The 23,744-nt window shown below is 42.3% G+C and overlaps 1 protein-coding gene across 5 annotated transcripts in view; it reads right to left on the bottom strand.

The window, feature by feature from the left end:
* CNTN4 (contactin 4) overlaps nt 1-23,744 on the bottom strand; it is a 960,931-nt gene that overhangs the window by 2,376 nt on the left and 934,811 nt on the right. For all 5 annotated transcript variants that reach the window (XM_019024764.4, XM_055383681.2, XM_063703559.1 and 2 more), the window contains 8 exons: nt 20,806-20,964; nt 18,277-18,426; nt 16,593-16,663; nt 15,326-15,560; nt 13,175-13,287; nt 12,434-12,620; nt 11,893-12,005; nt 1,631-1,799 (listed from right to left, as the gene is read on the bottom strand). In XM_019024764.4, coding sequence (XP_018880309.1) covers nt 1,631-1,799; nt 11,893-12,005; nt 12,434-12,620; nt 13,175-13,287; nt 15,326-15,560; nt 16,593-16,663; nt 18,277-18,426; nt 20,806-20,964 — 1,197 coding nt within the window. The remainder of the gene's footprint in view (nt 1-1,630; nt 1,800-11,892; nt 12,006-12,433; nt 12,621-13,174; nt 13,288-15,325; nt 15,561-16,592; nt 16,664-18,276; nt 18,427-20,805; nt 20,965-23,744) is intronic.

Raw genomic sequence — 23,744 nt, 5'->3', positions numbered from 1 at the left:
CTGTCTAAATCTACCCCTTTTCTGCAAACAAAATAGCCTCAATCCTTTTTTAAATTTTCTTATGGGTCTTACACTTTTCATAGTAAGAAGCTATCAACCGTCATTCGGGAGTTCTTCAATCTTGTAAGGTCTCTTTGACCAACATGATGAAAAATCTCTTGAAACAGATCATGTTTGGTTCACAGTCACTTCCTTGTTATCTAATAATTACACCAATATAATTGCTTAATATATGTTTTTGTAATGAATAAAACCAGGAATCATCAGTCTACCTAAAAATGTCAATCCCTGCAATGATAAGAAAGTATGAAGTATAAAGTCAGATTTTTAAGGAAGCGAGATAGATAAGCCCCAATCTTGTATTTTCGTGGCCTGGAGATTTTACTTCCACATCTCACCAAAAATCTAGCTCCCTTTCGATAGAAGTTAGAGGCTTTGTTTGGTAAAGTATAGAATCCAATTGTCCCCCTTTTAAGACAAAAATGCCTTTTGTGTTTGTATGCAAAAAAGATGCAGTAAATATAAACTCCATCCAGAAACACTGGCATATCACCCCTTAGCAGAGGGATGTCACATGGCTAAAAGTCAGGATGGTGGTGAGGATTTTGTCCATAATTTAAAAAATCATCTTTTTACCAATGTCTTGAAAATTTATACCTCCAGCCTTCACTGCTCCCCTAATCTCCAGACTGAAATCTGAAAGCCTGTGAAAGTCTACACTTAGATATCTAACCACAGTCTTTTTTTTTATTGCTGTAAAATACACATAACAAAATTAGCATTTTAACTCATTTAAAATGTACGAATCAGTGGTACTAAGTACAAATGTTGTGCAACCAGCACCACTCTCAAGCTCCATAACTTTTGTGTCACCCCAAATGAAGACCCAGTACCTAAACCCCCATTCCCCACTGACCAGCCACTGCCAATCACTAGCCTCACTTCTGTCTCCATGGATTTGGCTATTTTGTTTTTTTTCTTTAAATAAATGTGATCACACACAACAACAAAAAATATCATGCTGTTAAGATACTTACAAACATGGCATTTGTAAAAACAGAATTGAATGTATTTGCTCAAAAAGAATATGCTATTCTCACATGCTAGTCAACATTTGAAAGTGAAGATAATCTTGACTATAGAGAGACATACACATTGATGCACATGTTGCATATACCCATTGAAAATAAGTAGTAAATTCCAAATATTTCCAAGACATTGAACTGCATACACTGTTTCACTGGAGAAAAACTGCTACGGCATACTTAACAATGCTTTTCCTTGTTCCTTCTGACTGAGTCATGCTTTTCACTTTCTAAACTGTAATTCTGGGGCTACAATAGATGCAATGCAAACTACACAGGTTGACATGGAAAAACGTTAGTGACTGATTCGGGTCTGCTTTAATCTGATTTTTGATTAGCAACTGAGTAGATCAGTCAACACGGGCAAACTGATTTTTGCATGAAACTGCCTATGGCCAGCAAACATCTGGAGAAGGGGGGTAGTGTTCTCCATTTTTATTTTAAGTCTGCTTTTGCAGGCTGAATGTCTTTCAAGCCCTGACTCATCTGGAAGGCTGATAAGATAAGACAGGCAGGAGAAAAGGGAGAAAAAAAGGCATTCTCACTTGATATCTTTGGAATTCGAATTTGTTCACTGCTGCTGCCATCTCCTCCGTCGCTGAATGGCTTAATTTCTATTATATAATCTTCATCGAAAGGCAAAGAAAGCTCCACCGATGTTTTATTTGTTTCAATGACAGATGTGCTGCTTTGTCTGTTCCATCTGTACAAGACCTGCCAGTACAGAAAGAACAGGTGTCACCTGCCGTCTTCACAAAGGCCCCAAATATGGAGCATTCATTTGTTTTCACCTCTGGGCACGAGCAAAATGCAGGGATGTAGAGGTTGCCTGGCTGCCCACTTGCATTTGGAAGGCTCATTTGCAGTGAGGGCCATGACTGCAGCTACCATTTTATTCCGAGGAAAGAGCTGAAAGGATATTATATCAGGGGCATCAGCAACATGATTCTACCTACTGCCTAGCCTCTCGGAGGCTCAGTTGACACTCCTGGGAAAGTGGAAAGTATGAGTAGCTCCTTAAGGATGTACAGTGCTCAGTTACACATCGGGGCTTTGGCATCAGAATAAACTTGGCCACTGTGGGATCACAGGCCACTTCACCTTTCTGAGCCTCACTTCAGTCATCTGTAAAATGGGGACAATAATACCCACTCTTCTGGTGTGTTTTCAAGATTGCACAAGGAGGCTGGCTGCAGTGGCCCATGCCTATAGTGTCAGCACTTTGGGAGGCCAAGGTGGGTGACTCACGTGAGGCCAGGAGTTCGAGACCAGCCTGACCAACATGGCGAAACCCTGTCTCTACAAAAAATACAAAAATTAGCCAGACATGATGGCACACACCTGTAATCCCAGCTACTCCAGAGGCTGAGGCAGGAGAATTGCTTGCACCCGGGAGGCGGAGGTTGCAGTGAGCCGAGATCAAGCCACTGCACTCCAGCCTGGGTGACAGAGCAAGACTGTCTCAAAAATATAAAATTAAAAAATAAAAATAAAAAAGATTGCACAAGGTTTGAATCTGGTGATGGCCTAGCTTAGAGGAAGCATGTAAGAAATAGTATCTCTGAAGGCTTAAAGATAATCAGAGAACATACATGGCAAAGGTTAGAGCACAAGCCAGGCACAGTAAGTTATGATCATGACTCTTAGAGACAGGACATTTCAGCACAGGGAGAAGATACCTGAAAGGCAAGAGTAGTAACCTCCCATTCCTTTCCTCTGGAACCCCACTTTATGGGGTTAGGTAGCAAAGAGGCAACCATCGCCACCCTGGACATATCTGCAGCTTGCAACAGTCCTGTTTCCATCTTGGGCCCCCCATGGGTTCTGAGTTTGGAGGTGGATTCATTTGATGAGGTGGCCAACTAGCCTCCTGAAAACACATTCACTTACCTGGGATTGCCCGCTGTGATTGGATTTACTCCAATCAGGAACAAAATATACAGGTCTGGGAAAGTGTGCCTTTACCTATAGAACCACTAAAGCTCATCCTCTGTAGTTTCCCCTGACAAAAAGATAGGGTTGGATGAGGTCAGTGGTTTTTGGTCCTGGCTGCATGTTAGAACAATTGGGGTGCTTGTAAAATACTTATGCTGTAGCTCAGTGGTTTTCAACAGGGTGGGAGGGGCAGGGAAGCAATTTTGCCTCACAGGGAGGTATCTGGCTATGTCTGCAGACGTGTTTGTCAAAACATGTCCTCCTGTTGTAGTGGATAGAGAGACCAGGGATGCTGCTGAACAGTCTACAATGCACAGAGCAGACCCGCAACAAAGAACTCTCTAGCTCAAAGTGTTGACTGTGAGGAGGTCAGAAACCCCGCTCCAGTTCCACTCTAGCCTGTCTAAGACTGCACAGAGGTGGGATCCAGGCTGTAGTTGTTTTCTAAAAGATCATCAGGAGATGTTAATGTGGGATAGGCATCATGATTAGATGAATTAGATGAGTAGTTCTCAAATTCAAGCGTGAACAGAATCACCTGGAGAACTTGTTGGAACACAAATTGCTGGGCCCCGTTCCTGGAGTTTGTGATTAGTTCTGGGATGGGACCTGAAAATCTGCATTTCTGACAAGTTCCCAGCAAATGCCAGTGCTGATGGTCCACAGATCATGCGTTGAGAAGCACGAGATTAGCTCATCCTTCCCTAAGATCCCTTATAAATTCTGATCTGCTGAGGCTACAGACATAAGGTCACTCTTGTGTCTCAAGACAAAACCAGACACAAGTGAAATTCATAAAATTCCCTTAGAACGGTTTAGAACCCATCTGTCCCCTGGCATTTCATCACCTTAATTTATATCTCTCTAATACAAGGTGGAAAACACAATTTCCTTAAGGTAGAAAGATTCATAAGCCTCCCCTTCTTCCCCGCAGCATCAGTTGTATCAGACCCAGCATCCCCTTGCTGATGATTAGGCACAGATAAATCCTCAGGCACATTCAGGAGTGTCAAAGCTTCTCATCACGGCCCTCCAGGAGAATGGGCTGATGGGATGCAAGGTCACATCTGGCTTTGAGGAATAAATTGCTGCTTTGATTTACCTCTGGTCCTTGCAAGAGCTCAGAGGATTCAACTTGTTTCAAATATAAATCCAAAAGAAACACTTCCAGGAAAAAGCAGCACTTTTATCAGCACTGCTTATCAGTCTTGCAATATTAGGGACTGCAGCAGAACCCAAATAGAGTCCTGTAAAGCCTTTATTTACACCAAACACTTGCTTCAGCCGATTGAAGGCTGTGCTTGCATTTGATGTAATCTAGGGTGGAAGACAAGGGGAAAGAATGGATCTGTGGGAATAATGATAATAGCAGCAAATATTATAGACTACTTCCACTATTTAATGTCTGAACACTGTGTGTTCTGAATCAGGGGTGTCCAATCTTTTGGCTTCCCTGGACCACACTGGAAGAAGAAAAATTGTCTTGGGCCACACATAAAATACACTAACACTAATGATAGCTGATGAACTTTTAAAAAATTGCAAAAAACATCTTACAATGTTTTAAGAAAGTTTATGAATTTCTGTTGGGCCACATTCAAAGCCATCTTGGGCCACAAGTAGCCTGTGGGCTGTGGGCTGGACAAGCTTGTTCTAAATGCTTATGTGGATAACCTCTTAAGGAAGGCAATGTTATTATTCTGATTTCAAAGATGAGAACTTGAGATGTGGAGATGTTAAGCAATTGCCCAGTCTCATGACTGGTAAGTGGTGATCCTGCATTCAAACCTAGGCAGTCTGGATCCAGAGCCTGGATTTTTTTTTTTTTTTTTTTTTTTGAGACGGAGTTTCACTCTTATTGCCCAGGCTAGAGTGCGATGGTGTGACCTCAGCTCACTACAACCTCCGCCTCCCGGGTTCAAGCAATTCTTCTGCCTCAGCCTCCCAAGTAGCTAACATTACAGGCATGTGCCACCATGCCCTGCTAATTTTATATTTTTAGCAGAGATGGGGTTTCACCGCGTTGGTCAGGCTGGTCTCAAACTCCTGACCTCAGGTGATCCACCCACCTCGGCCTCCCAAAGTGCTGGGATTACAGGTGTGAGCCACCATGCCCGGCCTCAGAACCTGGATTTTTAACGAAGACTACCTTGGCTACCACCTGTAGGGCTCTGGGCAAATTGCTTTCCCTCTCTGGCATCTGTCTTTGGGAACACAAACCAAGGGAGTTAGACAGTAAAAAACTAGTGGCCCATGGGTCATAACCAGCCTGCATATATTATTTGTTTGGCTGTCATAGTGTTATTTTTTTTGAGTTAGATGTGAACATTTAAAAACCGAGAAATTAAACATTAAAAATTTGTGGGTTCTACTGAAAAACTGGAAGCTATGGCCACACTGGTTGCTATGCTTTGGATGCTTGTCCTCTCCAAAACTCATGTTGAAATTCGTCATTTTAACAGTATTAACAGGTGAACCTTTAAGAGATAATTAGGCCATGAGGTGATTAGGCTCACCCTCACAGATGGAATTAGTATGTTATAAAAGGGCGAGTCAGCTCTCTATCCCTCTCCCTTCTTCCTTCCTCCTCCCTCTCCCTCCCAGCACTGGGTGTCAATAAACTTCTGTTCATATTAATTGCCTAGTCTCAGGTATTCTGTTCCTGAGTAAGACTCTACAAAAGTGCGATCCAGAATCAAATAGACTAAGCCAGTGATCTATATTCCTGTCTGACAACAACTGGCTGGAGTTGAGAAGTCTCATTCTGAACAATCACAAACTCTGCAGTTGGTGATAGTCCCAACACTTCCAATGTTGCTACATTGTCACATGCCTACCTCTGGACCTTTGCACTTCCTTTTTTGCAGTACTTGGGACATTCCCAGAGAGCTGCCAAGGCCCAGCTGAAATCTCACCACTTAAAAGTGGCTTTCCTTGGCCTTTCTATAAAATAATACATCTCTCCTGTCCACTCCATGGCTTTCTCTATTCCCCTCACTCTGGCCTCTTTTTCTCTGCAGTACTTTGTTATCACTTACTCTATTTATTTATGGCTGGTAGGCAGAAGCACCACGTGGCTAAATGTAGAACTCAGGATTCGTACTGCTGTATTCGGATCTCAGCTCTTCAACATACCAGCTGTGTGAAAGGCAAGTGACTAAACTCTGTGCCATAGCTCTTCATCCGTAAAACTAGGGATAATAACTGCACCTGTCTTCATGGTTATTATACAGTTAAGATGAGGCCAGGCATGGTGGCTCCCGCCTGTAATCCCAGCACTTTGGGAGGCTGAGGCAGGCGGATCACCTGAGGTCAGGAGTTCAAGACCAGCCTGGACAACATGGTGAAACTCGATCTCTACTAAAAATACAAAAATTAGCCAGTCGTGGTGGTGGGCGCCTGTAGTCTCAGCTGCTTGGGAGGCTGAGGCAGGAGAACTGCTTGAACCCGGGAGGCGGAGGTTGCAGTGAGCCAAGATTGTACCACTACACTCCACCTTGCGTGACAGAGGGAGACTCTGTCTCAAAATAAAACAAAATAAAATATAAAGTTAAGATGGACTGGAACAGTGCTTAGTATAGGTATTAGTAGTAGTTTCTGAATGGACTGAGCATAACTCATTTATGTTATCTGCCTGGCCCTGCAGGTAGGTTAATTTGTGATACTGAAACCAGACGCTCTCCTTTTAGCTCTAATGCCATAAAGTAGCTTAAGGATTTGTGTTGACAAAATATTTGGGGCCTTAAACTTTCTAAAGTCAGCTTCTTGTTGAGACTGTCTACCCAGGCTGAGATCTAAAGAATTCAGACAACTTAGTGAAGAAGGGAAAATAAACCCACACCCCAACATGTTCAGTATTTGGGAGGAAAACTTAATTTTGGAAAGGGTCAGTCTGAGATAAACAATAGCCATATTTAATGGGTCAAATTCTCTAGCAAAGGTCAACTCTTCCGTTGCAATCAGATCCGCTTTTTATTCAGCCTCTAATCTCACCCTAAAAGTGATACTAGGGAGAGTTTCCTGAGCTATCATGGGAGGTGAGATATCACGGGAGGTACCACACATACACACACACAAACACACACACACACACACAGAGAAAGAGAGAGAGTTGTTCATTGGTACCTAGGTAATTCAGGGAACTGGCTTCAGGACCTCCCTAAAATACCAAAATCTGTGGATACTCAAGTCCTGGATATACAATGGTATAGAATTTGTGTATAACCTAAGCATATCCTTCCGTCTACTTTAAATCAACTTTAGATTACTCATAATACCTAATAAAATGTAAATGGTATGTAAATAGTTGTTATACTGTATTGTTTTCAAAATCTGTGTCATTTTCATTGTATTTTTTTGTGTGTTTTTTTTCCTGAATATTTTTGATCCACAGTTGAGAATATGGAACCTGTGGATACCTGTAGCTTTAAATTATGTATCTCTAAACATTCACATGTATATGTAGCAATTCAAAATGTATAGCCAGTTACAGTGACCTTCCTTGGGGTGTAGTTGAGGAGGTGTAGGGTGTCTTGCTCTTCCAGTACCACTCCTAAAAAGAAGGGGGAATGACTGAGCTGGAAATTAAGAAGAACTCAGAAAGTGTCCTTTCCTACCATCTTGTCTAACCCTGTTACCCACTCTCAAGGGTGGTGATATCCCCTTGATCATTTTTTATTGAGTCTATTTGATTCTTCTCTCTTTTCTTCTTTATTAGTCTTGCTAGAGGTCTATCAATTTTGTTGATCTTCTCAAAAAACCAGCTCCTGGATTCATTGATTTTTTGAACCGTTTTTTGTGTCTCTATCTCCTTCAGTTCTGCTCTGATCTTAGCTATTTCTTGCCTTCTGCTAGCTTTTGAATGTGTTTGCTCTTGCTTCTCTAGTTCTTTTAATTGTGATGTTAGGGTGTCAATTTTAGATCTTTCCTGCTTTCTCTTGTGGGCATTTAGTGCTATAAATTTCCCTCTACACACTGCTTTGAATGTGTCCCAGAGATTCTGGTATGTTGTGTCTTTGTTCTGGTTGGTTTCAAAGAACATCTTTATTTCTGCCTTTATTTCATTATTTACCCAGTAGTCATTCAGGAGCAGGTTGTTCAGTTTCCATGTAGTTGAGAGGTTTTGAGTGAGTTTCTTAATCCTGAGTTCTAGTTTGATTGCACTGTGGTCTGAGAGAGAGTTTGTTATAATTTCTATTCTTTTACATTTGCTGAGGAGTGCTTTACTTCCAACTATGAGGTCAATTATGGAATAAGTGCGATGTGGTGCTGAGAAGAATGTATATTCTGTTGATTTGGGGTGGAAAGTTCTGTAGATGTCTATTAGGTCTGCTTGGTGCAGAGCTGAGTTCAATTCCTGGATATCCTTGTTAACTTTCTGTCTCGTTGATCTGTCTGATGTTGACAGTGGGGTGTTAAAGTCTCCCATTATTATTGTGTGGGAGTCTAAGTCTCTTTGAAGGTCTCTAAGAACTTGCTTTATGAATCTGGGTGCTCCTGTATTGGGTGCATATATTTTTAGGATAGTTAGCTCTTCTTGTTGAATTGATCCCTTTACCATTATGTAATGGCCTTCTTTGTCTCTTTTGATCTTTGTTGGTTTAAAGTCTGTTTTATCCGAGACTAGGATTGCAACCCCTGCTTTTTTTTGTTTTCCATTTTCTTGGTAGATCTTCTTCCATCCCTTTATTTTGAGCCTATGTGTGTTTTGCATGTGAGATGGGTCTCCTGAATACAGCACACTGATGGGTCTTGACTGTTTATCCAATTTGCCAGTCTGTGTCTTTTAATTGGAGCATTTAGCCCATTTACATTTAAGGTTAATATTGTTATGTGTGAATTTGATCCCGTCATTATGATGTTAGCTGGTTATTTTGTTCGTTAGTTGATGCAGTTTCTTCCTAGCATCAATGGTCTTTACAATTTGGCATGTTTTTGCAGTGGCTGGTACTGGTTGTACCTTTCCATGTTCAGTGCTTCTTTCAGGAGCTCTTGTAGGGCAGGTCTGGTGGTGACAAAATCCCTCAGCATTTGCTTGTCTGTAAAGGATTTTATTTCTCCTTCACTTATGAAGCTTAGTTTGGCTGGATATGAAGTTCTGGATTGAAAATTCTTTTCTTTAAGAATGTTGAATATTGGCCCCCTCTCTCTTCTGGCTTGTAGAGTTTCTGCCAAGAGATCTGCTGTTAGTCTGATGGGTTTCCCTTTGTGGGTAACCTGACCTTTCTCTCTGGCTGCCCTTAACATTTTTTCCTTCATTTCGACTTTGGTGAATCTGACAATTATGTGTGTTGAAGTTGCTCTTCTCGAGGAGTATCTTTGTGGCGTTCTTTGTATTTCCTGAATTTGAATGTTGGCCTGCCTTGCTAGGCTGGGGAAATTCTCCTGGATAATATCCTGCAGTGTTTTCCAACTTGGTTCAATTCTCCCCGTCACTTTCAGGTACACCAATCAGACGTAGATTTGGTCTTTTCACGTAGTCCCTTATTTCTTGGAGGCTTTGTTCGTTTCTTTTCATTCTTTTTTCTCTAAACTTCTCTTCTTGCTTCATTTCATTCATTTGATCTTCCATCACTGGTACCCTTTCTTCCAGCTGATCGAATCGGCTACTGAAGCTTGTGCCTTCGTCACGTAGTTCTCGTGCCATGGTTTTCAGCTCCATCAGGTCATTTAAGGACTTCTCTACATTGGTTAGGCTAGTTAGCCATTCGTCTAACCTTTTTTCAAGGTTTTCAACTTCTTTGGGATGGGTTCGAACTTCCTCCTTTAGCTCGGAGAAGTTTGGTCATCTGAAGCCTTCTTCTCTCAACTCATCAAAGTCATTCTCCATCCAGCTTTGTTCCATTGCTGGTGAGGAGGTGCGTTCCTTTGGAGGAGGAGAGGTGCTCTGATTTTTAGAATTTTCAGTTTTTCTGCTCTGTTTTTTCCCCATCTTTGTGGTTTTATCTACCTTTGGTCTTTGATGAAGGTGACGTACAGATGGGGTTTTGGTGTGGATGTCCTTTCTGTTTGTTAGTGTTCCTTCTAACAGTCAGGACCCTCAGCTGCAGGTCTGCTGGAGTTTGCTGGAGGTCCACTCCAGACCCTGTTTGCCTGGGTATCAGCAGCAGAGGCTGCAAAACAGCAAATATTGCTGAACAGCAAATGTTGCTGCCTGATCGTTCCTCTGGAAGTTTTGTCTCAGAGGGGTGCCTGGCTGTGTGAGGTGTCAGTCTGCCCCTACTGGGGGGTACCTCCCAGTTAGGCTACTCGGGGCTCAGGGAACCACTTGAGGAGGCAGTCTGTCCATTCTCAGATCTCAAACTCCGTGCTGGGGGAAACACTATTCTCTTCAAAGCTGTCAGACAGGGACATTTAAGTCTGCAGAGGTTTCTGCTGCCTTTTGTTCGGCTATGCCCTGACCCCAGAGGGCAAGGAGGCAGGCAGGCCTCCTTGAGCTGCAGTGGGCTCCACCCAGTTTGAGCTTCCAGGCCGCTATTTACCTACTCAAGCCTCAGCAATGGCGGGCGCCCCCTCCCCCAGCCTCACTGCCGCCTTGCAGTTTGATCTCAGACTGCTGTGCTAGCAATGAGCAAGGCTCTGTGGGCATGGAACCCTCTGAGCCATGCGTGGGATATAATCTCCCGGTGTGCCGTTTGCTAAGACCATTGGAAAATCGCAGTATTAGGGTGGGAGTGCCCCGATCTTCCAGGTGCTGTCTGTCACAGCTTTGCTTGGCTAGGAAAGGGAATTCCTTGACCCTTTGCGCTTCCCAGGTGAGGCGATGCCTTGCCCTGCTTCAGCTTATGCTTGGTGCCCTTCCCCCACTGTCCTGCACCCACTATCTGACAAGCCCCATTGAGATGAACCCAGTACCTCAGTTGGAAATGTAGAAATCACCAGTCTACTGCGTTGCTCACGCTGGGAGCTGTAGACTGGAGCTGTTCCTATTTGGCCATCTTGGAACTGCCCACGTCCATCCTTAGCTTTTAAAAGGGCTGGCAGCTTCTGCTTTCTTCCTCTTGAAGCTGACAACTATGTAAGAAATCCGACTACTCTGAGGTCACCATACTGTGAGGAAGCCCAAGTCATCCGTGGGGAAAGGCCTCATAGAGAGCATGATCACTGGCCAGCCTCAGCTTTCCCACTTATCCCATCTAAGAAGCCAAAAGTGTGTGAAGAAGCATCTTAGTTATTCCAGCCCTAAAATCTGTCTGTTCTGGCCCTATCCACATTGCAAAGTCATAAAAAATGATACACTGTTGCTGTTTTAGCCCCTAGCTTCAGGTTGGTTTGTTAGGTAGCAAATAGGTAGCTGGAAACGTTGCAAGATATTTATAACCCTTTTTAATTGCTGCAAGAAGGCTATAGACATGTTCTTTTCATTTTCTCATTAAAGACAAGCCAACATTTACCGGGTCAGGCAAACATTTTCTCCAGTTTTCCTGCTTTTTCTCTCTCTTTTCTATTTTTCTTTATATAACTCTTGACTATAGAAACATATGAACAAAAATGATTAATCATTGGTAATATCAGGAGGCTACGAAGTTGACTAAAAAATATATACAACCGAGACAGGAGCAAAACAAAGCTGACAGTAGGAATGTTTAAAAAGTGGTTCTTCAGGGTATTTTTGGAGACCCAAACACAGGGTCTTTATCCATTTCTGATTGATGCTGCCTGAGACTAAAGTGAAGGTGATTGTCTAAATCCTGACCAGTTGCCATAGACTATTTATACAACTCAGATCAAACCGTGTTGGAGGCAGCGATTCCTAGAGGGTAGGAGAGCATCACCAGGGAAACTGACAATGCAGACAACTGTATAATTCATGGAGGAGACTGTCCCCACTCACAGCAGGATTAGGTGCCTTTGCAAAAAAGAAATTACCTACTTTGTATCCTTTTACTTCCGACTCATTATCCAGGGCCTTCACTTGATCCCAATTCAGGATAATTTTGGAGTCCGATGAATTCCATATGATGTTTCCGGGGGGTTGACTTGGTGCTATAAAAAAATTAAGATATACGAAGTCACAGATTATTAAGTCTCAATGGATTCTGAGGAATATCTCCTTATTAGAATTCAAGAGTGGAGGCAATTTAATGGGCTATTGCACTAATATGTGTCTTCAAGGTCACTAAAATCTGATGAGATACAGCATTGCAAATGGAAAAAGATTCAGTTGGTCGCCTAACATTTATAGCTAAAAGAAGTAGCCCTTCCCAGTGAGGAGAAAAACATTTATCTTTCTGTCCTCCACAGCAATGAATTTTGCATGGTATACGGAAAGGTTCAGTTAAAATGCTGAGGGAAATTTGAATCCACATGCTACTAATTAGTATGCAAATGATCACTGGGAGGTGGGGATAAGGAATAAACTTGGGATATGTGTGATGAATCCCCAAAATATTTCTGAGCAAGTCTGTTCTTACGTGGCTTTCGGGTTGTCACATTGACTGTTGCACTAGAGGGGCCTGTCCCAGCAGAATTATATGCCTTGACAGCTAAGTGATACAGCACACTGCCTTTTAAGTTCGTGATTTTTGTTGATGTCTGATTTCCAACTGTTCGTATTTTTCTAGCATTTTCTTCTTTGTCTTCATGTCTCCAATATTTAACCTAAGAAAATAAACAGAAAGACCTTGGAAACCATACCCAATGGGGATATTTGCAATGTCATCAGGTAATTTTGTATGCAGATTCTTATGATGGAGTTAGTTTTCTATACTACATCATGAGCAGAGCTATCAGGACAAAGGACTCTGTATATCCTGAGAAATTATCCAAAGTAAGAAGGGTCCCTTTTTTGTCCTTAGCTTCCTAGGGAGACGGTACATTGACACAACCGTCGTTCATTATTTTCTTTTTTCCCATGTTTGTTTTGAGTCAAAGTGATCCTGGGCATATCAGAAGTCAAAGCTCATTTTGCCAACCATCCCATAAATGCTTAGATTAGCACATAATTTGAAAAATACCTCTAGAATATAACATAGAAAAAGTGTAGTCCCACAGCTGAGTATTCAATGCTTCCATTAATGTTCAGCTGGAAGCCAGGCCTAAAACCAATGCCTCTAAGTGGGAATGTGGGTCTTTTCCTATAAGAATGTGACTTGGAGGACTTATCAAGGGGCATAGACTCTCTTTCAGACCCAAGGCACATATGTCTTGCCTACCTCATAACCTTGTATTCGTCCTCTATTCTTCTCCAGTGGGGAGGCCCAGAAAACTTCAATATCTGTGGCAGAAATACTTCTGGCAAAGATACTGGCTGGTGGTTTGGTGGGTTCTGTAGATGAATATGGAGATAGTTATTACTCTATCAGCTACATTAGGACAGGATTGTAGATACTAGCATTATAAGGTAAAATAATTCATGGTTATAGAATCGTCCTTAATGATTGTAAGCCAAACCCTCATTTTGCAGAGCAGTGATTAATAGCTGGAGTTGGTGGTAGTGAATATTTGTCCAGTGTTTGGGTTCTGAATTTAGGTGTGGGTAGAAGAGAAGAACCACTTAAGTTTAAGCACCAAGTTTTCATAGCCAGCAATTCCCTTAACACAGATCCTTCTTAATTAGCATCTCACAAATGTTATTGCTTACGACATGGCTAAACTGCTTCTCTTTTTCTTTTTTGAAATAGGGTCTCACTCTGTCACCTAGGCTGGAATGTAGTGGCACAATCATGGCTCACTGCAGCCTGACCTCCTATGCTCAAGCCATCCTCCCACCTCAGCCTCCCAAGTAGCTGGGACCACACACACATGTGCCAACATGCCTGGCTAATTTTTTTTTGTAAAGACTGGGATCTTGCTATGTTGCCCAGGTTGGTCTCAAACTCCTAGGCTCATGCTATCCTCCCACATCCCCCTCCCAAAGTGCTGGGATTACAGGCATGAGCCACTGTGCTTGGCCACTAAATTTTTTTTAAGGAAGACTATTGAAAGAAAAATGTGAACATATACCAATGGTACACAGCTATGGCAGAAATCTGGCAAAAATAACTGAAATTTGGAGAAAAGTCAGTCTAGCCTCTCCTTTGCAGCCAAAGATGCTGAGGCCCACAGAGTATACCTGACTTATCCAAGATCATACAGATTGCAGTGTGAACCTGAAGTGTCATCCAGCTCTCTTGAATCTTAGTCAAGTCAGCTGACTGTCCTTTTCCCCTTTTCCTCTCATTTTCATAATCCAGAGACATGAACTATTATCTAAGAGAAGTTGAAGGCTATGCAAAGGGCTGAAGCTTGTTTGAATAATTGTAAATCCTTTGGCAATGGTTGGAACATGAAATATGCAGGGAAAGGCATCAGCAGCTGAGGCAGACAGAGAGGCAGCAGCTAGATCATGGAGGGCTACTGAATCTAAGGGGATGATCTCTCTGATTGGGAATAAGTTATTGCATCTTCACTGACTCTAAATCAATGATTCACCTTTCAGATGTTTTAACATGGTCCCATTCTGAGCATCATCTTTAAAACAACATAGACAAACTCCAAAGGTAACGAAGACTGTGTGAGAGGCATCCCGAGAGCAGGGATAGATAGCATGGAGGTGATAATAATGTGTGAGAAATGTTAAACATAATGATGGTGTGGATGACAGTGAGCGCAATCACACTGCTTCATGACTTACTCTTTTCTTTAATAAGTGAGATTTTTTTTTTTTTTTGAGATGGAGTTTTGCTCTTGTTGCCCAGGCTGGAGTGCAATGGTGCGATCTCGGCTCACCGCAACCTCCGCCTCCTGGGTTCAAGTGATTCTCCTGTCTCAGCCTCCTGAGTAGCTGGGATTACAGGGATGTGCCACTACAACTGGCTAATTTTATATTTTTAGTAGAGATGGGTTTTCTCCATATTAGTCAGGCTGGTCCCGAACTCCCAACCTCAGGTGATCCACCCGCCTTGGCCTCCAAAACTGTTGGGATTACAGGTGTGAGCCACAAGTACCATATGCTTTATGAAAATACAAGTGGTAAGAAAATGCAAATTATATTTTGATATTCACTTAAAGGCAAAAATAAAATTCTTTTGAAAGTAGTGATAACATATAGATAGATATGAAGATCTTATATGGTATTTGCAATTCTGGTCCTTAGCAATGGAATCAATAATGAACAGCCAAGTGTTTTCATATACAGAGCAGTCGCTATCTTTTCAAGAGATTCATGGTGGACAGTGAACCAAATTGTTTACATTATCCTCTTCTCAAATCAGGTATGCCTTCAAGATACATGTACCATGTGAAATTGATTGTACGTGCTACAATCCACATTTTAGAATTGAAGAAATATTAACAGTCAATGATCTAGGCAGCATAAACTATACCTTCTTCTGCAGAATACACCACTGTGGTGGGACTGAAAGGGCCTTCTCCTTTGTTGTTGAAGACACCTACTTTAACCTCAAAGGGAGAGAAGGGGTGCACGCTCTCATTCCTGAACACGTATCTAGAGGCGTCAGCTGAGGCCAGCACTGTCAGCATCCAGATCATTTTACCATAGGGCCGGAAGGCCACCACATAACCAAAGCCTCGACCATTCTGTAATTCCTCAGGGACCGTCTGGGAAAGAAGGGAGGTGGTCTTCAGAAATCATAGTAGTTTCACTCAAACGCAAAACTCGTTTTTGTTTCCCTTGTAACATTCTTGTCTACATCCTGCTCCACCCATCTTATTTGGGGTTTTCTTAACAGTCTTTTAAATTTAGGGCTTGCGGTCAGTCTATCTTAAACAGTTATAATGTACTGGACAGGGTTGAAAACATAATGAGGATCTGCAGTCCAGAGCTTGCTCTTTGATGGGGCAGACCCAGCTCTGAAATGGTTGGAAATGATTGTAAAAAAAAAACACTGGACATCGGTCTCCTGAAAAACCACATTTCCAACACGTATCCTCTAATACTAATCTTCTTCCATTGCCAAATAGACAAAAGATCTCACTGAAGGAAGAAAAACCATCTTGGCTGAAGATCCTCCCTCTCAGAGGGAAGAGTTCAGCTGGAGGGATGAGTGATTTCTTTCACTGCTGTGCTTTGGGTAAATGAGAGATTTTAATTTCTGGGGCTGTTTAGAATCTTTCAAAAACAAGAAGAACCCTTTCTAAAGCTCCCACCTCTTCTCTCAAAGCCAATTTTTAATAAATTGGTGACTAACTTTCCTCCAGGTTGTTTTAAAAAATACCTCCTAAAAGAGGGCCCCTTCTAGAAGCAAAGCCAATTGCCAGGAAATTGTGCTGGTGCACTGAATCTATTGCTGGCAGACGCTTTAAATCAATTGGCCATGCAGCAATTCAGGAAGAAAAGAAAAACTAGTTTTCTCTGAAACAGCCTTCTTTATTTTTTTTTGTAACGTGTGTTGTCTTCCCTTCATAATTGTTTTTACTGTGATGGATTGAATTAAAACTTGCCTTAACAATGGATGGGCAAGTGCCGTCCTTCCTGCTAGCCATTAGCTACGTGAGAGGGAGTGTCTGAACCCAAATGAATTTTCACTGTTAAAAACAGAGGAGGAAACCTCCCAGCTATGTCTAACATGGAGGAAAATAATAAAATAGCTTCGATGCGTGTACGTTCCTTTTATTCTGTGATTCATTTACCTCCCAGGTTATAACCAGTTCAGATTTGCTGCCTCCGCCACCACTGACATTCGCTGGTGTGACTTCGGGGACTGCACAAGGAGACAAAAAACAAGTTATGTCAGGCGGCAAAGGTGAATGAGGGTCAGGAAGGTTGCCTGGCAGAGGTGACTCACTTTCAATGAGTACTCTGAGGCACACCCCTTTGTCTTTGGAGATCAGCAACAGCATTGTCAAGGGGCCCACGGCGTCGACTCGAGGAAGTGAAATGTACCAAGGAGACTGCTATTAATTACCTGTTTCCCATTCAACAAGGCACACGTGTTATCTGACACGTCTGACCAACTGTTCAGCTCCATCCCTAGAGGCTGTGGGTTCCCGAAGGGAGGAAAGGACTGAAGTCTGGTCCTCATGTTTGGTTATGCGTTTATTAGCCACGTGGAGATACACAAAGGGAAGAGTACAAGCTCTGCCCAGGCAGAGCTTACATGCTGGTTGGAGTGGAAGGGCGCCTGCACCAGTTAGAGCAAGGTCGACAACCAGAGTAAGGTACAGTCAGCATGGAGAAGCGGCGGGGGGGCGTTCCGAGTAGCGCCCTGCTCAGAGCTGAGGTGGGCGAATGGCTTCTGGGAGGAAGAGTTTTGATCTGAGTGTTGAAGGAAGTGGCAGATAGAAGCTGACCCCTGGCTCACTGTGCTTAACCTCTTTGATCCCCAGTTTTCTCTGTAAAAGAGAGGAAATTATGCGAGCTTCCACCTCAGGATTGCTGAGGGGAATTAATTCAATTATGGTTTTGGAAGGGGAAAAGAAAGCAGGGGACTAGCTATATTGTCATCATGTAACTGAAAGGCTCCGGGCCACATTTAAAAAGGTCTCACTGGGGTATGTGGCTGGTGACTGGGTATGCCTCCTTGGTTAAAGCCAATCAAATAGATCTAGATGAGTTTTTGCTTTTCTGAGAGTAGGGTCAGAACTCCCATTTGTGTAGGGACCTTATTATTCCTTCAACACACTGGCCTCTCTACAGCCGGGAACTCTATAAAAGACGGCACATGTAGGCCTCTTGCTTTACATCAGCTAAGTAAAAGTACGGCTGACCCTGATGAACTTGTTCTTCTCTCCCCATGCTCATTCAAGCTGCATATGCAGAGGGCCATACTGAATTGCTGGCTGGTCTTGTTCGAATGAGCACCATGTTCGGAATCTTAGTTTCTGGGAATGGTTTATACCCTAAGAAAGATAATCTAAGTGAACATTTCTGAAGAAATTACTTTATTTTTTATTTCTATTCTAAACAGGATTACCCCATGGTGGCTGTGTCCAGAGCAGTCACAAATTATTCTTTGCCATTAGTTACTTATGTGAGATAATTTTATTTGAAATGTGGGATTTTTTTTTGAAATTCTGTTAGAATCTTGGTGACAAATGAACCAATGAAGAAAGGGCTGGCTTTTGAGAGGGCTAAGCGCAGTGTGTCTCTTGCTGTACGAGTGGACCTAATGAAGAAAACTTAACTCTTGATTGAAACCCATTGCGTGTTCAGCTGGGCTTCTCCTGGCCTGATTTCTATCATTATAAACATTTAAAGGGAAGGGTGTGCTAACACAGAGCCGCATGAGCGCTGAAGAGCAGCAAGAATTCAAAGGCTTTTCCTAAGGAACAGCAGCTGGCAGAACAGATGATCTGAATCTCGGGTGCTACTCACGAGCTTCTTCTGTTCTCCGTTTCTCTGAGGGGCGGCTGGGCTCCCCAATCCCAATCACATTGGCTGCAACTGTGCGGAATTCATATTCGACCCAAGGGTTCAAACCCACCACGGTCGCTGTGAATGTCTTCCCATCAATGAGTTCTGGGACTGAAAGACAACAAAAGGTGGGGGCTGCTTCATAGGTTCTCAGAAAACAAATGCAGAGATTATGTTAGGAAGATAGGAACATCCATCCATCCTCATCATTATTGTATTCAGGGCAGTGTAGGTGTTCTGATATTAGCTGCATCAACAGTTGTTTCAGTGAGGTAATCTCAGAACTATCTCTGTATGTTAAACTAACACACTCTAATCAGATACCAGCAGATGACATCATAAAAGACACACAGTCCACAAGACCCCAAACTACCTGACTCAGTCATTCCTATCACCCCTTCACATGTGTTTCAGCATTTATTGTATAGTGCCAGACACACTATTTCAACTATCCTCTGAGAAAGGTAAAAGTATTATATTCTTTTTTTCTTTTCTTTTTTTTTTTCTTTTTTTGAGACAGGGTCTCTCTCTCTCTCTGATGCCCAGGGTAGAGTGCAGTGGCACAATCTCGGCTCACTGCAACCTCCACCTCCCAGGCTCATGCAATTCTTGTGCCTCAGCCTCCTGAGTGGCACGGACTACAGGTGCATGCCACTATGCCTGTCTATTTTTTTTTGTATTTTTAGTAGAGACGGGATTTCGCCACATTTCCCAGACTGCTCTCAAACTCCTGGGCTCAAGCGATCCACCCGCCTTGGCCTATCAAAGTGCTGGGATGACAGTTGTGAGCCACTGTGCCTGGCCTATATCCATTCTTAAACAATTCTTATTGTGCCCATTTAACAGAAGAGGAAAATGAAGATGTATAGAGATCAGCTGATTAGCAGTCAGGTCTAGAATTCATCTCCTAACCTCTATATTTTTCTCATATTTCCTTCTTAAAGCACACCTGTGACTCAGTGATTACAGGAGGAAACACAGAAACCCATTTCTAAGGATTGGTAAACTAAAATGAAAAAAACAAATGGGTTAAAATCAACAAGATTTATATGAATTGCTCAACACTGGGCATATTCTCCTTCAAAACATCAAGGCCATATAGCCTACTTTTGCTGTCTAGAGGAGTGTGTATCTCGTTTGTAATAACTACTTGTTCATCCAATTTATCCTTAAATGAAATCTAAATAAGAAAATGAGTCAATTTGGAGGTATTGACAGAGTGGGGATGGTATAAGAATTCTTTTATATGCAAAGAGAAATAACTGTGAAACTTTTAAAAAATAGCAAGTGCTGTATACATGTAATAAAGGGAAACAGGATGGAAGTGTTGCTGCTAACAATGTTTTTTTTAAGAATTTGTAAAATTGGTTAAAGAGAAATCTCATGTCTTTTTATCCCCAAATTTATCCATCTACAAAAATGGGGCTGGACACAGTGGCTCACGCCTGAAATCCCAGCAATTTGGGAGGCTGATGCAGAACTGCTTGAGTGCAGGAGTTTGAGACCAGCCTAAGCAACATAGCAAGACCTGTCTCTACAAAAAATTTTAGAGAATTAGCTGGGTGTTGGGGCCTGCGCCTGTGGTCTCAGCTACTCAACAGGCTGAGGTGGGAAGATTGCTTGAGCCCAGGAGGTCGGGGCTGCAGTGTGCTGTGATTGTACCACTGCACTCCAGCCTGGGTGACAGAGTGAGACCCTGTCTCAAAAAACACAGCAGCAAGTGAAGAGGCTCCCTATAATCCTCTGTTATTGGTTTTTGAGAGCACTGTGTAAACTTTTCGAAGTCTGTGACTAATATATTAAGTGACTATAGTCAAGCAGAATCCACTGCTTTCCAAAGTGAACCACAGTGCTACACAGATGATTTTAGGTAGTACAGATTGATGCATTTTATTTTTATAACTAATATATTTTTAATGTGTGTTACGGAAAATACATATACAACCAGCACAACAGACTTTTTTTTTTTTTTTTTGAGACGGAGTCTCACTGTCACCCAGGCTGGAGTTCAGTGGTGTGATCTTGGCTCACTGCAACCTCTACCTCCTGGGCTCAAGCGATCCTCCCACCTCAGCCTCCTGAGTTGCTAGGACTGCAGGCACGCACCACCAGGCCAGGCTAATTTTTGTATATTTTGTAGAGAGGGGGTTTTGCCATGTTGCCCAGGCTGGTCTGGAACTCCTGGGCTCATGCGATCCATCCAACTCTACCTCCCACAGTGCTGGGATTGCAGGCGTGAGCCACCAAATCTGGCCTGGACATTACCATTTCACAGATACTATTGCTTAGGATGAGTTTAAAAAAACCCAACTGTGATTTGATATAAAGAAAAATATTAATGATAGTACAGTTGGCCAAGGTTTAGGAAACACTGCCATAATATATCATTTGTAGTAGCGTCTGAATGAGAACTTAGACGTTCCTTGCCACAGTGCTGTGTCCAGTATGCTGAGTTCCCAATGTCTCTGAGCCAAGCATCCAATATGGTACCTGTACTGACTGCTTGCCAGCCCACGGAGAACGGAGTCCTGGCTTGAATGACATACATGGTGATGGGGCTGTGATTGTCAGGCCCCGGTCTCCAGGAGAGCTGAGCAGTGGTATCTGTGATTTCGTCTATTGTCACAGCCTCTGGGGGACCTGGAGGACCTGGGAAAGAGCAAGACCCCCAGAATTGGAGCAGTGTATTCAAACACCCAAGTAAAGGATCCACATACTTGAATGGGGCATTGACCCATTCATTTATTTACCCATTCACAGATTCATCACTTGTCAAATCCTTTTTGAACTCCTACTACGTGCTTGGAACTTTCCTGGGCTTGGAAACCACAGAGGTGAAAGAAACACAGCCCCTTCCTTCTAGGGGCCCACAGTTTAATATGAAAAACTAATAGGTAAACAAATAATTACAATTGAATACTTAATGTTAATAGAGAGTATGGGGTACCATAAGAGCCCACATTCATTAATTCATTATTTATTTATAGGTTCCTAATATGGGTCAGACAGTGTTATTTGAGGATATGGTAGTGAGAAAAGATAGATATTGCTCCTGATTTCATAAAGAGTATAGTCTGCTGGAAATGGTTATTTCTACCACTGAGAATATAGATTTAAGCACAAATGGCTTTAAAACTTTGAAGGTTACAGTGTTGCTCTGCACATTCTGCTGCACTGTAATTACTAGCACTCTCTTCACGCCCAACCCTGCATCCCATATAAGCACACACTTGCGTGCAAGGGAACTGCTGTGAAAATGGCCGGTGCGCAAGAGTCAAGGCACTCCCTTCTTCAAAGCAATTTCAAAATTGGGCTAGATGCTAAAGACCCTCATCTGTAGTTTCCGCAAGTCATACCCGTATTTTTCTACTTCTCTTCCTGATGTTCGTTGTTTCTGTCCATGTACTTAAACCATGGAAAGGGGAGGAAATCAGATTTAAATGAAGGCTTGAAACTAATAAAGAAATAGACGGATGGAAAGCAGCTGGCAGGCAAAGACAAAATATCAACAGAGCCAGAGCAAAGACCCGCAGCTATCCTACTTTCCAACATGAAAATCTCTTACCAGGCAGTTAAATGCATTTTTAACAAGGTACAATTGACCACCTCAGGAGGGAAGGTGATGGTGAGGGGACATAATGACAAACCTCATGCCCATTAGACGGGCATAAGGAGATGTTCCTAGGAGGGATTTGCTAATCCCCAGTCTAGCAATCAAATGTACTACCCAAATACTATCGGGCCATGTCACAGGGACAGGGAAAAAAGAAACCTCTCACAGAGCAGTGCAAAGTTAACAGCAATTTCCTGAAGTTAGTCTTTGTTCTAGGATTCACTCCTTCACCGTTTACGTGATGCCCTAAATTTTCTTTCCTTTTTTAAAAATCACTTTTATAGACCCACAGGTGAGACTAAATTTATCTTCTCCCTCCCACTCCTGAATGAAATGTCTGGAAATCTGTATGCTGGAACTGATTAATTTTCCATGGTGACATTTCAGCATGTCAGTCTAATGTCACCTAGATAGAGCTGATGTAACCTTTGGTCTTGGGACCCCTTTTAACCAGATAAAGTCTAGAAGACAATATAATTTTTCTCACTAGTTTTCTCATCCTAGCATTCCCCACCATTTTTTTTTTATGGATGCTGCACTGATGTCCTTTAAAATCTAAGTACCACAAATAGAAAAGTGTTTCCCTCTGAACTCTTCAAAGAATTAAATCGATAGGAAATATCTGAGTCCATTGTTGGCCTCTCTATAGGAAGAAAATGAAGGGCTGGTATGAGTTTGGCCACTGGAGAGAAGATGGTACTTTCCTGAATTTGTTTGTTCTTTTTTTATCTTCCTGCCACCCTCTCCTACCGATGCATAGATATGACCTTACAGAATGTTTACCAACTTTGTTTTAGGGAAGTGGACTCCCTCTTTCAAAATGAAAAATGTACAAATGTTTGTCCTCTGAACAAAATGATAACACACTCAGGGGCACGTAGAAGATTTTGTTTCAGGCGATGGCAAAGGGAAGATTAGTTTGATTCTGGGGTCTGCTTCTCCCTCGGGAAGGGTGGCCTTTCTGGCTGCCATTACAGTGCTATAGGTTAAATAGAACAGGCCTCAGAAAATCAAAGAATCTGGAGCCAAGACTCAAAGCTGCTATAGGTTTCAAATATGAAAATATCTTTCAGGGTGGTGAAATACATTCCTGCCTCCCCCTCTGTAATGTGCAAGAAAAGCTGCAGGGGCAGAGCCGAAGGAGATAAAATGAAAGATTATGGTTTTAAATGGCACATTAATTTATTGGCCTTATTAACTGATTAGACTAGATTTTCTTTTAGACTGCGTTTGCAAATTCCTCCTGGTATTTAATGTTATTTTCTGTGAAATGAAGTATACAATATCATTTAAGAACTTCAAGTATTACTGATTTAAATATTTATTAGTCTAATTTATTGGTGTTTTAACTGCTGATCTGAACATTATCCTAATTAAATAGAAGATAAATTTTCAGCAACAGAATTCTTTTGTTCCCAAGGGGAGGGCAGACCAGCCTGGTGTATTTTCAAATGGAAATAAACACATTTCTATAAGTTATTCTGTGGGCAGATCTACCTCGGCTGAAAGTTTTTTCTCATTTCTAGCCCTTGTCTGCACTGTTACTGAAAGTTTTTTTTTTTTTAATTATACTTTAAGTTTTAGGGTACATGTGCACATTGTGCAGGTTAGTTACATATGTATACATGTGCCATGCTGGTGCGCTGCACCCACTAACTCGTCAACTAGCATTAGGTATATCTCCCAATGCTATCCCTCCCCGCTCCCCCCACCCCACCACAGTCCCCAGAGTGTGATGTTCCCCTTCCTGTGTCCATGTGATCTCATTGTTCAATTCCCACCTATGACTGAGAACATGCGGTGTTTTTTTAAAGGC

Source organism: Gorilla gorilla, chromosome 2 (assembly GCF_029281585.2).
Source record: "Gorilla gorilla gorilla isolate KB3781 chromosome 2, NHGRI_mGorGor1-v2.1_pri, whole genome shotgun sequence".
Taxonomy (NCBI): domain Eukaryota; kingdom Metazoa; phylum Chordata; class Mammalia; order Primates; family Hominidae; genus Gorilla; species Gorilla gorilla.
Note: the sequence above shows the minus strand (reverse complement) of the source record. Positions and strands in the feature narration are given on the sequence as shown.